This window comes from Falco punctatus (genome assembly GCF_963210335.1).
Source record: "Falco punctatus genome assembly, chromosome: 5".
Taxonomy (NCBI): domain Eukaryota; kingdom Metazoa; phylum Chordata; class Aves; order Falconiformes; family Falconidae; genus Falco; species Falco punctatus.
Genome location: NC_137584.1, coordinates 47786616 through 47800418, shown reverse-complemented (window position 1 = coordinate 47800418; position 13803 = coordinate 47786616). Strand labels below are relative to the sequence as shown.

Genomic DNA, 13803 nt, shown 5'->3' with positions numbered 1-13803 from the left:
CTACAGCTCTGTGACAAGTTAAATTAATCCAAGTCAGCTGCTGCCTCCACCCCCTCCTGCCCTCTGATTAGTGATCTTTTGTGCTTGCACTCACCTGACCCTGTGGTGAGCTACTTCAGAGAACTAAACCAGCTGAGACCATGCTACTATTCCCAAGAAGGGAATAGATGATTTTTTTTTAAAATGGTTTAGTTCCCCAAACCAGCCCTCCCAGTAAACTGCAAGTGAAGGAATGGAAAAATTGCAGGAGTAGGTGGTTATGTGTGAGGTGGTCAAGACAGCGTCAGCTTGGACAGAAACATTACTATACCTGGTGAAGGGGCATAGTTTTATGTGTATTAGAGCAAACAGGTCAGGACACTGGCTTGCTTCTGGAGCAGAGGTGGTGTGGTTTATGATGATCCTTTGTTCTAGGGAAGTTTGTCCCTCAGGGTTCATCCATAGCTGGAGAATTCAGTCACCTGTACTGAAGAGCTGTGTGCTCCCTGTTGTGCTGCATAGGTGTAGTGCATAGCCAGGACTTTTCCTGGGGCACAAACTGCTAGTTTAGATATTTCATGTATACTCTGTGGAGTCTCTGGGTAAATTGTAGGAAAGCTTTGTGCAGTGACTGAAGAACTTGGCTGTAATGTGCTCTTGATAGGCTGTTGGAGAGACCAGATGCAGTTATAAGTTGGAGGCCCTGCATCTCCAGAGGCAACATATGTGTTGCTGAAGTCCACCTCAAAACTGAGAACTACTTGACAGAATTACTTAAAAAGTAGCTGAACTGGAAAAGTCACACCAGACTGATCTGCTGTATAAATAAGGTGAAAGAGGTGTGATAAGGAGTATGTAAATGTTTTGGGGTCAAAGCCAAAATCTGACCTGGTGTATGAACATGTGCCCTCTTAAATGCTGGGGCTGTCTCTAATTGCAGACACCCACAGATGGTGGGCACAATTTCTGCATCTGAGTGACAGAAAGAAAGACCTGGAGACACTTAAATATATGAAGACTCTCTCAAGTTCTGACCAGAGTGATTAGGTGGTTATACCACTGTACAGAAAAAAATCTGTTATATTTTCTGTACCTTTATGGAAGGAGGGAGATCAGCATCTTCTAATTCCCCTGTTGAAATGTCCCCTTCTTGGCACGTAGCTACTTTCAAATTCTTGTGGTCCCAGAACTTACCCTGCATCCAGACCTGTTGTGAAAAAGCATTCCTCCAAAAATAGACTAATATGCAATGCCCTTTAAGGAGAAAACTAGTTGCAAGAAGTACATCTGAATGATGCTGTTGTGCATTGGTGTTTGTGGTTTGTTTTTTTTTTTTGTTTTTTTTTTTTTTTTTGTTTTTTTTTTTTTAAATTAAAAGGTGATAAGTTCACACATGACAGTGTGAAAGTACTTTAATGTTGTTTAGTGATCCAAATCTTTCAGTCTCTGATCCTGGAAAATTTAAGGATATCCTTTGCTGTTGCAACAGTGGCATTTTTTTAATTGGCTATGTCCTCCTAACCCCTACTCCTGGCTACACTTTAAGGATACTTCCTTGCCAAGAGCCTTTGGAGGGAGGCAGGAGGCACTTGTGTAATTTACACCTACTGGGATCCTATCCATAGGAGGTGGTAGATACTGTAAAGGTAGCTGAGTAGCTGAAACCTCCCCTTACACTGATGGGCTTCTCTGGGGCAAAGGTTCTGTTTCATCTTTTCTAAATGACTTAATCTAAGGTATTCCAGCATTTTTTATGGATGCTTGACTATGGAGAGAATGGACGGAGCCACAAGCCAGCTGTGTAGCCTGGCAGCAGAGTCAACAGCATCCTGGGCTTCATTAATAGGAACATGGCCAGCAGAGGGAGGGAAGTGATTATAGATAGCCTTTTACTTGTCACTCATTAGTCTACATCTGCTCCTAAGGAAAGATGTGGACAAACCAGAGCAGGGTTGATGGAGGGCTACCAGGTTGGGCAGGGCTGGAGTACTGACCCATGAGGAGGCATTGAGGGACTTCAATCTGGGGAAGAGTCTGCTTCAGGAAGGCCTAACAGCAGATCCCCAGCACTTATTGTGGGGGCAAACACAATCGGCAGAATGATGGAGCTGGGATGTTCATGGTGGTGTGTGGTGGGAGGATGAGACGCTTTGGGCAGAAGTTGAAATGAGGAGGTTCAGGCTGGGTATAAGGAAACACTTTCCAACCTTGAGAACAGTCAGACAGTGGATCATATCGTCCAGAAAGATTGTGCAGTCTCCATCCTTAGAGGTTTTCAAGACCTGATTTGGATACTGAGCGAGCTGGTATGAGCTCACAGCTGAGCCTGCTGTGGGCAGGAGGTTGGACTGAGACCTTCTGAGCTTCCCTCCAGCCTGGGTGATGCTGTGATCCTGAGTTTGAGGCACTGGGAACCCCAGGCAACTTGTAATTGGATGGAATTAAGATTTGCTTTAGTTGATTTATTGTTTTGAGGGGAAAAGGAGAAAGCAGATAGTGGAGCTGACTAAACTATGGAACTTGGAGGTTGGCAGCAAGAATCTGCAGCAAAAAAAAATAGAGAAAAGGAGGTTTTTTTATTCTTTTTGGGTAGGGTTTTTTTATGTGGGGTGTGTAAGATGTGTGTGTTTATATCTAAGAAAAGTAGGAATTTGCACTTTAAAAGAACTAAATATTGCCTGGGACATAACTTTGAGAAGATGCCCACAGAGGTTTTGCAAAGTGGAATAACTCAAAAGTAAAGATACTTAGCAACATGTTGTTGCTTAATTCATACATTTGTACACTGACAGCAAGAAGAAAATCTTTATTGCAAAGTTGTCTTCAGAACAGATACAATATAACATTTCTGACTTGTTTGGAATGAGATTATCAATGTCTTGCTTAAAACAATTGGGTTTTAACCTTACAGAGTGTGGTTTGGTTGTATTTGAATTTATAAAGTTGAAGTTACAGGCAGGACTTACATATTTTCTTAGGGTTCAAAAACTTTTATAAAGATGCTGTTGAATGAAAAATACAATGTCTAAAAATGGTTTTAATTATGATGTATAGTGTTAATGCAGTCCTCAAACTTGCAAATAATACAGCAAACTGCTGTATCAAGGAGCACCATTACTGAAAACTTGTGATATAAATATTTATTCAAGCTTTTGACTGTGAAATTACATTTGCTTCCTGTTGATATTTTTTATCTCTTGCCAGATTAAACTTATCCTTAGTTGTGAATGAAATGTTACTTCAGTGTTTATGTACCACAGTATAGAAAACATTTTAAGAAAAAACAGCATTTACTTTCCTTTAACAAAAAGAAAAACAACACAAGACTTTCACTCCAACTACATTTTTAAAGGTAAACGACATCTGATAGGACATTGGGACTTCACTCTGGTTGAAAAGTGTCCTCAGATCTCATTCCTGTCAGAAACTGAGGGGGTTTGGCACCCAGAAAAGTATTCTTTAGTGGCTGTAGTGTTGAACAAATCTTAAGAATGCATTTTTGCCAAAATCAGATAAAAATTGGGCAAGTCCTCAGGCCTTTCATCCCATATGAATTCGTAACTTGTGGCATAATAAATGGGAAGACTCAACAGGGATATCTATCAAGCTTAATAATATTCCTTGCAGAACTATGGCCTTGAAACAGACAATATGAAGAACCTGGTTCTCAAGCTGCGAGCATCATCCAACAATCTGCAAAATTATATCAGCAGCCGTAGGAAAAGTTCAAATTATGATGGAAATACCTCTCGCAAACCCCCCAATGAATTCCTTACTTCTGTGGTAGAGCTTATTGGTGCTGCTAAAGCCTTGCTGGCATGGTTGGACAGGTAAGAATCAAGTATTTCTATTTTAGTTTACTGCTATAATGAATTGCTTTTCCTTATAGGGCAGTTTTTAAGACACTTGGGTTTAAAGATAATCTTGATCTCTCACCTTTTTTGGTGTTGCCCGAAGGCCTCTGGTGGACAAACATAATCTAGGGTACCTACTCTTGTGCTTCCACTCTTGCTGAAACCAGTGAAACTGTTTACATACCAGTTTGGATACAATGTTTAAAAGCAGGAGTCTTCCTGTCTGGGTCAGTTTCTCACACATGTGACTTCTTCCTCTTCCCTTCTCACTTTCTAAATCATTGTCATTGGCAGGCCTCTTTCCAAATGAATTTTTAATATTCTGCTGAAATTGTGGCCTTAGCTGTACAATTTGAAAACTGAGTAGTGGGAGAGACTGTGCCTCTGCCTGTTTCTTGGTTTGTGTTTTGTTGTTTGTTTGTTTTTTTTTTTATACTACTTCTATTTATTATTGTTTTTGCTTGGCAAGAGCCATAGCTGTTTTGTGACAGCTGCAGCAGAAACAAACAGGCAACAGAGCTGGTCAGGTGCTGGCAGGGATGCTGTCCGTGATAACAGATGAACATAAATTCTCAAGCCCCTTGCCAGCTTTTCTGAGAAGGAAGGTTAGGAGGAGAGCTGCACAGGGACTGGCAGCAAGGAGCGCTTTTATCCTTCAGTATCCCTGTTCTCCAGCAAGGAGTGTCCAGGCGGTGATGTTAACAGTTTACACCTCTCAGCTGGTCCTTTTATCTCACCTTGTTGCTGGCAACTTGCCCTAAATATCTTTTGGAACTCACTGTTGGCAAGGTGGCTGGTTTGTCCATTTCCAGACTGGCTGGAGTTACTCCTCAACCCTTCTTCTAGCTCTTGCAGCTGTCTGGAGGGTCTGAGGTAAGAGTCTAGGCTCTAAAGCTACCCAAGGGTGTGATTTTAATAACAGTGTGATCTGACCTGAGCATGCAGCTGAGAGAACTATAGTTTGGAAAATCGATCGTTTCTTCTGGTTTTGCTCTCTGAACTTGCTTACTGCAGGGCTAGACATTCACCAATTTTGATGCAAGGATGGAGCAAGACTGAGCAGCCAGGAGTATATATATATTATAAAACTGTATCCTTATGCTTGTATAGATGTCAGTTACAGCTGTTACTCTTACATGCTATTCCTCACTGATAAGGGAGGATGGGTGAAGACTGGTGCCTTTGATCTAGAGGAATTTTCTTTTGTTGCAGGACACCATTTACAGGTATTGCTGACTTTTCATCAATGAAGAACAGAATCATTCAGCTCTGCTTGGATCTCACTACTACTGTTCAGAAGGTCAGATGGTTTCTTTTCCTCTTTGCTTTCCAAAAAGGAAGGAAGGGGGGTGTTTGGAGAAGCAACATGCTTGCTATGTGCAGAGTGCTAATTAGAAGGTAGATCTGGAAATGAGAGCTTACTTGAAACTTTGAAGGTCATTTTCAGTTGTCCGTTTTTCTGACTTGTTCCCTCCACCACTTTATTTCCAATTTTGCTATTGCTGGCTGTGTCTTACGTAACTGGTTTAAAGGCTACTCATTTTCTTGAGCTTTAATGGAAAGAGAGTTAGATTTAAATAGTTAGTCGGCATTTGAAGATTTTTTCAACATTTGAAACAGTTGTCAGTGCTAACTCTAACAAAAATATGACTCCGTTGCTGGTTATATCTGTGCTTGCAGAATCTGTAGGTCTTGTCCCATACACAGTGTTTTGGCCATCAGATGGGAAATGCTGCATGTAATGGAAGGAGCTGCCACCTTGGCGATACAAATCCCACAAGCTAGACAGCTTCTGCCAGGAGTGAGAGACCACAGTGTGTTGTTTCAAAACTTTCTATTTATCAACTGTATGATAAGCACTCTCATTGGTAACAGCTAAAAGGACATGTAGAAACTGTGGTAGCCTTGGCAAATGATATAATTTCACTCTCTGGATGATACTGCCTGTATTAAAAAATGTTCTGACAGCACGCCACTGCTTTGGCTGTGAGGCAGTGCGTGCACACTTCAGTTGCTGCTGAACTTGCTCCTAGCTGTTGGTCTGTGGCTGTATATTGTGCGAACTCTAAAGGACCATGTCCTGTGATACTAGTGAGCTCTCCCTGTTTTGAGGGCATGATGTCAAAGGACAGAAGCATCCTGTGAGTTGTCAAGCTATGATGACACCCAATTATATCATTGGATCATTGCGAAAGGATGGTGTCTGGATATTGTAAGTTGAAAGGCACACAGCTTTGGCTTGCTGCTGAATGCCCTTGTTTGGGCGCTGCGTGTGCAATTGCAGAAGGTCAGTGATTTACAGCTACAGATTTGCAGATTGTGAAGTAGAACAGTAAGCACTTCTAGCAGCAGATGGTGTTCACCCAAGAGTGCTACAGGAACTGAGATATGAGATTGCTGAACTGTATTAATAAAACTACTAAAAATGGTGTCTAATCTGTCAGTTAAATCTGCCTTTGATGGCAGAGGAATGGAAATTGGAGAATACAACCCTAGCATTTCAAGTGTCAGAGTACTCTGCCAGTTTGATATGGGCTATAAGAAGTATGGGACTGGTACATATATGAGAAAGCATTGATGGGGAAGAATCAACATTATTTTGTGCTGGGAGACAGCAGATACATTAAAATGGCCTGAAGGATTCTACTAATGGGGAAAAGAGAGATACAACTGAAAAATATTTAGGTGAGTTTTTAGACATCAAAAGTGTTTTTTATTAGGGAATAAAGTGTAGGAATAAATGGTTGGTTCTCATAGTGGAGAAGAGACCAGTGTGGCTCTTGAGGAACCAATGCTGCTCTGCATAATCATAAATGATGGGTGAAGGTGGATGAATAATAAAGCAAGGTGGGACTGCAGTAAGATTCCTGTTGACTTTAATGAGAGCTACATGGGTACAAGGAACAGAGTTTACTCCACTGTTTTTTCAAGTTATATGGCAAACTTTATGGTTAAAATAATAATCAGAAAGTAGAAATGAAGAGGAGCATAAGGCATTCATAATGTTGAGCAACTGGGCTGTGTGATGATAGATGACATTCACTATTGATTCATGCAGATGTATTTAGCAGAGAAATTATGCTGATGCATTGTGATGATGTCTAAACTTTGTAGTAGTGCCTTGAAACTTTTGACAGACTCTAGAAAGTGTGACCTCAGTCCTTGGAGGTCATTACAACAGTGAACAGGGTGTTAAGACTTATGTTCTCTTATGTTTTCATATCTGAGCTGTTTAATATATATCCCTGGTGTGTCTGTATCTGGAGGACCGGACTGCATGGTTTTTTTAGATTTCTGTATCTAAAAGCACAGAACAGAGGTAGGAGGGAACAGAAGAAGTGCCGAGGATAATCAGAAGTGTGGAACAGCTTCAATTCACAGCTCCTGAATGCATTTCTTGGGCATTGTGTGGTAGTTATGCAGGTCGAGGTGTTGTGGTGGGTTGACCCTGGCTGGACACCAGGTGCTCATCAAAGCTGCTCTGTCATTCCTCAGCTGGACAGGGGAGAGAAAATATAATGAAAGGCTCATGGGTCATGTTAAGAACAGGGAGAGATCACTCAGCAGTTATGGTCACAAGCAAGGCAGACTAGACTTGGGGAAAATTAATTTAATTTATTACCAACTAAATTAGAGTAGGATAATGAGAAATAAACCCAAAACATAAAAATACCTTCCCCCACCTCCTTCTTCCCAGGTTTAACTTCACTCCTGATTTTCTCTGTCCTCCCCTATGTGCAGTGCAGGGGTATGGGATTTGCAGTCAGTTCATCACACATTCTCTGCTGCTGCTTAATCCTCTGGGGGAGGGCTCCTCAGACTCTTCTGCTCCAGTGAGGGGTCTGTCCCATGGGAGACAGTCTTTCTCGAACTTCCCCAATGTGAGTCCTTCCCACGGGCTGCAGTTCTTCATGAATTGCTCCAGCCTGGGTCCTTCCCATGGGGTGCAGTCCTTCAGGAACAGACTGCTCCAGTGTGGGCCCCCTATGGGGTCACAAGCCCTGCCAGAAAACCTGCTTCAGTCTAGGCTCTTCTCTCTATGGGTCCACAGGGTCACAGCCTCCTTTGGGCATCCACCTGCTCCGTTGTGGGGTCCTCCATGGGCTGCAGGTGGCTATCTGCTCCACCATGGGCTGCAGGGGCACAGCCTGCCTCACCATGGTTTTCACCATGGTCTGCAGGAGAATCGGCTCTAGTGCCTGGAGCACCTCCTCACCCTCCTTTGCTGACCTGGGTGTCTGCAGAGTAGTTGCTCTCAAATATTCTCACTCCTGTCTTCCACTGCAATTTGTTGTGCAGGATTTTTTTCCCCCTTCTTAAATGTGTTATCCCAGAGGTGCTACCACAGTCTTGCTGTTGGGCTCGGCCTTGGCTGGCAGCGGGTCCATCTTGGAGCCACCTGGCATTGGCTCCATTGGACATGGGGAAGCTTCTCACAGGAGCCACCTCTGTAGCTCCCCACTACTAACACCTTGCCATGCAAACACAATACAGATGTCAAGGGCAAATATATTGAAATTTAAGCTTGTGTAAATGCTTGGCATTTGAGTTTTTTCTTCTTGTAGATACCGTAAATCTTGTTTTGCTTTTTACTTGCTGTGTTAAGTTTTTAGTCTGAGAATCTAATGCTATTCTCTAATTTAGCTGTCCTTGCAGAAAACAAGGACAACTTCTGTAGCTTGTTACATGAACTTGTTTCAGATCAAAGACTTTTGTACCTGGGCTGTGTAAATAAAGCTTTGTGTACAGTCCTCTGGCCCTCAGGAATGTCATCAACAGCATATTTTAAAAAAAGTCACTCTTCATTCTACTTCTAACAATATGTTTTAGATCCATTTTGATGCCTGAGTTGGGGTTTATTGGTGTAAGGCAAGCTTGTGTGCCTGGCCTTCTGAGAGGCTAGTTTTATTGTGCAGGGTTCTGCTTTTCTGGAAAAGTCTGCTGCTGTAATTGAATCCCATGTTCTCTTAGTTTTCAAGGTTTATTATTGCTTTCTGCCAGGGCCAGAGAATAGTTGTTTAACAGTACATTTGAGCCCTACTGGGTGAAACTAATCTGATTAATCCCTGCAGCATGAATAACTCTATTTCAGTTCGGGGTTAAAGTGGCAGTTTTGCAGAGTTTTAGAGATGATGTGTTTAGATGTTTATTGGTTAATGTAGGGCTTTTGTTCTTGTTTTGTTTTTAGGACTGCACTGTGGCTGACATGGAAGATAAAGTTCAGACTGTAGTAAGTACATGTTTCTGTTGAAACCCAGCTGCCTGCATTCACATTTATTTTACTGGCTTCTATGCTGACTGTATGAACAACAGCTTTCCAATCCCACACATACAAGCATGTCATGAAAGTAAACCTTATGGACGGTTTTGTGAATTTTCTTTACTGTAGAGGAAATCGATGAAATTTGGACCGGTAGTGTGTGTAATAACATGGAATTGAGTATACCTTGATGCTTCATTGCACAACTATTTTTTTCAAGAGAATTTAGACCTTAGATTTTCAAGGGAGAGGTGTTACTGTAGAATGATTGTAAGCTAAATAAGCCAATTATGCCTGTGATATGCATTTAGTGCTTTAATAGGCAGACACTATGCCTTAGTAAGTTTCTTCATGTAAAAACTGCTCTGCCACCGAACTGAAGTTCTGTTTCTGTATTTGAGATTGAGTTTTCAGGCTTGGTTGAAGCAGCCTTGTGACCAAGTGAGGAGCGTAATGGAATGCTTTTTATATTTTGTAACGGTTAATCATCGCTTCCTGCTTTTGACATGAACCAGGCTGTGCTCTTTGATAAGGCTTTCCGCTAGCTCATAGATGCGTAGGAATTTAGTAGCACAATAACTAAAAATAATTTTGTCCATAAATAATGAGACCACGTAAAAGGGATTTTTTGCATCTTTCTTTTTCCATTTGTGTACACCCACTCTGGAAGTCGGTATTGTTGTTTGGAGTTCCCTTGTTTGAGCAGTTCCTCACATTCACACTTAAGCATTGTTTTGATTTATTTTATTGCTGCTCTATAAATCTGATGTAAAACAAACCGAAAAACTTTGGAACTATTGTTTGGACTATTGTAATCCAAACCAATGTCTTCCTATGAGACTGCTCCCCCATCCTGCAATTACATATGTCTACTTTGACTCAGGGATTCAAACCCCTTGTGAAAGGTGGCTGACCTTGCTGGTTCCCGAACTGTGTGTAACTAACTACTGTGCTGTGTACTAATCCTCTCTCCCCTCTGTTAAACTTTTGTAACCTACTTTGGGTTCCAGCATTGCTTCAGTTAATGTAAAGACCCAAAATGCACTGTGGGGCATTAATGAAATTTGTGAGCGTAGGGAGAGCACGGATTTTTTGGACTGATTTCTGTGTGTCTGTTCTGCCAGCGCTGCCGCCTGCGCGCGCGCCCCCCCCCCCCCCCCCCCCCCCGCCCCCCCCATTAATTAGCCATTCTGCTAGTTAAAAGTTCTTCTAGACAGAGCCATTCTGCCTTTGACTTTACTGACACACAGGCAAGGTCAGAATTTGCCTGTAGTTACAGCATTGGCTTAGGATCAGTTTTGTTTTGATCAAAATGAAATATGAACTTTGCCTGCAGAAGCATTCCAGAAGAGGTCACTTTAGAGGCACAGTGGAGAGAAGTAATGCTGAAACGCTGAAGTGTTAGATGTCCTACCTTATACTGTAAAACTTTGTGTGGATAAGTCAGCGGCCAGCACCTCACTTTCTGACACATGACCAATTTTATTCTCATAGCAGAAATGAAGAATAAAACGAAAAACTGTCAGTTGTTCCCACAAGGAATCATAAAAATGTTTGTGTTTTAATGGGTTATACTTTGGTTAAAACAAACAAAACCCAAACCCAATTTTTTTCTGGATTTTGTGTGTTTATTTTTTTTAATAGAGGATGTGTTGGCATCTGTTAGTGATGGTAAGGTAGCACTAATTGAAATGAGTTGTTTGTATTAGGTTACAGTAAGAAGATAAACATACTATGGAATAATCTGTACAAATTAATCTTCTATTTCAGTGATTTTTAGCTATGATTTATTAGTAGACCAAGCCTTAGAACTCATTTCCTTTCTCCTTTTGAAAACTGAAAGAGGAAGAAGCCAGGACAGAAATTTTGTAACTGTTTTTTGTATGTTCTCATTGTAGGCCAAGACTTTAAATGGCATTTGTGATAAAGCCATCCGATCAACTACAGATCCATTGATGAGCCAATGTGCGTGTCTGGAGGAGGTTCATTTAACTAACATTAAACCTGGGGAAGGCCTGGTAAGAACCAATTCTGGCGTGTCCCAATGTCCCCAGAGTTTAATAGGTAGTTTTGTGTGTATAGCAAGATATTTCAAAACCAGTAATATCCTATGGGGAACAGAAAGAGGCAAGGGGAGGAACTCTGAAGGCTAATTGTCAGATGGTGTGCTGGAGTGGCTACCAGAGATGGGTATGTATTTTAATAGGATTGATCCCAAGTAGTAATTTTTGATGGTGAGTTGTTGGAGATTTATGTCTTAACTAGGATATTGGGGAATTTACAGATGCTTGTGAAATCAGGTGCTTTATTTTTGCAGGTTATCTTAACCAGCTGTTCTTTCTAGGTGGGGTTGGGGGTGGAAGAAGGTGGTGAGAAATTGTTTTGAAAGACTATTTTATGTGTGTTTCTAGCAAGATTGAGAAGAACATGCGGAGTTTTGAGGCTTGCTGTTATTATAAATGAAAAACCTTTTTAAATGTTTAGTGGTCATGTAACATCACTGAATCTAGTTAGTTCAGTGGATGCTGCTTAGCTGAGTGCTGGTTATGAGAAACTAAGTTTGAAATCTTGGTGGATTTTCTGGCTGGGGAAACAGACATGTTAGAATGAGTTGGAGGGAATTTAAATTCTTAAGTGTATTTGTATTCCTTCCCTGGCCCTGGAGGCAGAAGTGATGAACACTTTTAGAGGAACCTTTAGTCTTACTGTGCTATATAGTTTTACCTAGCCCACTGGATTTGACCAAATCAGTCCTGCATTCTTGAAATTATGGGGACTTCTATGTTAATGCACAAGCTATAATGAAGCAGAATCAACTTAGCTCAGACTAGAGTAAGAAACAAGGAGGTGGGTGCATACAATTAGATACTGATAGGCAAAGAGGGAAGGGAATTAGCTGGAGAGGAAGGGGAAAATGATCTTGTGTTTTTCCTTATATTTCTAAGCAAGTGTGGTAACTTCAGGCAGGTAAGTTGCCTATGACTCCTGAATAACACCCAGTTCTGTACAGCTCAGTGAGTGCTTCTAACAGTCGTAGGTAGGAAACAGATGTATTTGTTCATAAATCATGAAACAATGTACTGATGACCACTTGTGGGGAAATCGATGCAATTATTAGTTAATAATCTATTGGTGATTTTAATTTGGTGTTCATATGGTTGATACCCGGTTCAGTTGAGTTTGTCCTTGCGTTCACACTCAGCAATAACGTTTAGAGCCACAAATACTTAGTTCTGTCAGAGCTTTTATTGCTTATGTCAGCACTGTGGTTACATGGCAGTCTGTATATTGACTTGCCAAGAGAAATTGTGAAAAAACAGGTAGGCAGTATTTGTAGCCCACCTGTGTAAGTGTGCTTTTTATGGAGACAGCTGGTGGTTGTCCAGTAAAACCTGTAGTTCTCTAGTGCAGGCTGGGCAGAAAGGCCAGAAAGTTTTGTTCAAGGCCAAAGACCAACAAGGCAGCAAACCCAGCAGTGTTTGGCGTTACCAACGAGACAATGTTTCTAAATTGCATTCCATATATTAGGTGTTTTAAGTTGTTATAAATATTATAATTAATTACAGTAAAAGTGATCTGTGAAGAGGTTTAGAATATTGTAATATTAGACCACACACTTTTCTAGGGAAAAATATGTGAATTGTTGGTGTTTTTAATAATGTTTTGAGTCTGTTGCCAACAGTTGTTTAATCAGATAAGTTATGTGGGTTTTTGCCTTTAAACTTGTTTTGCATTTTCTACTTGCATTTAGGGAATGTACATCAAATCGACTTATGATGGATTACATGTAATTACTGGAACTACAGAAAATGTAAGTGAGGTAAATGTAGATTAACTCAGGGTATCTGACAGTAGCTTTGAGTTAGACTTCTTTTTACTACATTTTCCTGTTTTACATATGACTTCAATGATATTACTGCTTTAAATATTGTGTGATGCATCATTTGTTTATCTACAATTTGTAAATATTTTGTGTCTGCATGTTTCAGTGTTAGTCTAATTAAACCAGTTTCTGCAAGTACATGAGTGAGTTCAAATGTTTGGCATGAAAATAATTGCTTTAATAAGTTACTGTATCTGCTTTTCTGAGTGCTTATGGTATCTTGCTTAACAAAGTCTTGAATGTATTTGCTCTTCCCTGGCAAAGGCAGTTTCCCCTAATGGGAATGTTTAGGTGGTAGTGTGCGAAATTCAGTAATGAGTAATGAAATCTATGAGGTGTCCAGTGACAAAAATACCTTACAGAGTAAAAAGACTGTGGAAAAAGACTGAGTGGTTTGTTGGAAGTAAATGGTCAGCATAATAGGCAACTCCGTTTTTTGCTGCAGATGGTTTCTTATTCTTACACTGTGAGTTCTCTGCAGCTGAGCCTTTACTAAAGGCTTCTGGACAGTCAATGCAGTGGACCTCTGGCCAGCAGATGAGGCTGGTGGGTGATGCTGGGATGTTGTCAGATATGCCACTCTACAGGAGTGGTGGCTGAAAGGGGAGGGGGGGAAGAGAGATGAGTGGAGGATCTTTGCTTTTGCAGAGGTGCATTTTCTTTCTTTTTCCTCTTTTGTGAATAGGAAAGAACCAATGGTTCTAGTATACCTCTGCCAAGTTCAGGGACCAGGGAGGAGTAGGTGAAAATCTGTGCTTGCAGTTTCGAGTGAAAACTGAAAGCTTTTATAGCTTTTATGCTATTACCCTGGCATAACTCTGTATGAG

At 41.0% G+C, this 13803-nt stretch overlaps 1 protein-coding gene across 3 annotated transcripts in view; it reads left to right on the top strand.

Annotated features, from left to right (window-relative positions):
* The window catches only part of CNKSR3 (CNKSR family member 3), a 66951-nt gene that overhangs the window by 40897 nt on the left and 12251 nt on the right, over positions 1-13803 (top strand). For all 3 annotated transcript variants that reach the window (XM_080389785.1, XM_080389786.1, XM_080389787.1), the window contains exons 3-7: positions 3607-3809; positions 5046-5133; positions 9022-9063; positions 10992-11111; positions 12845-12904. In XM_080389785.1, coding sequence (XP_080245911.1) covers positions 3607-3809; positions 5046-5133; positions 9022-9063; positions 10992-11111; positions 12845-12904 — 513 coding nt within the window. The remainder of the gene's footprint in view (positions 1-3606; positions 3810-5045; positions 5134-9021; positions 9064-10991; positions 11112-12844; positions 12905-13803) is intronic.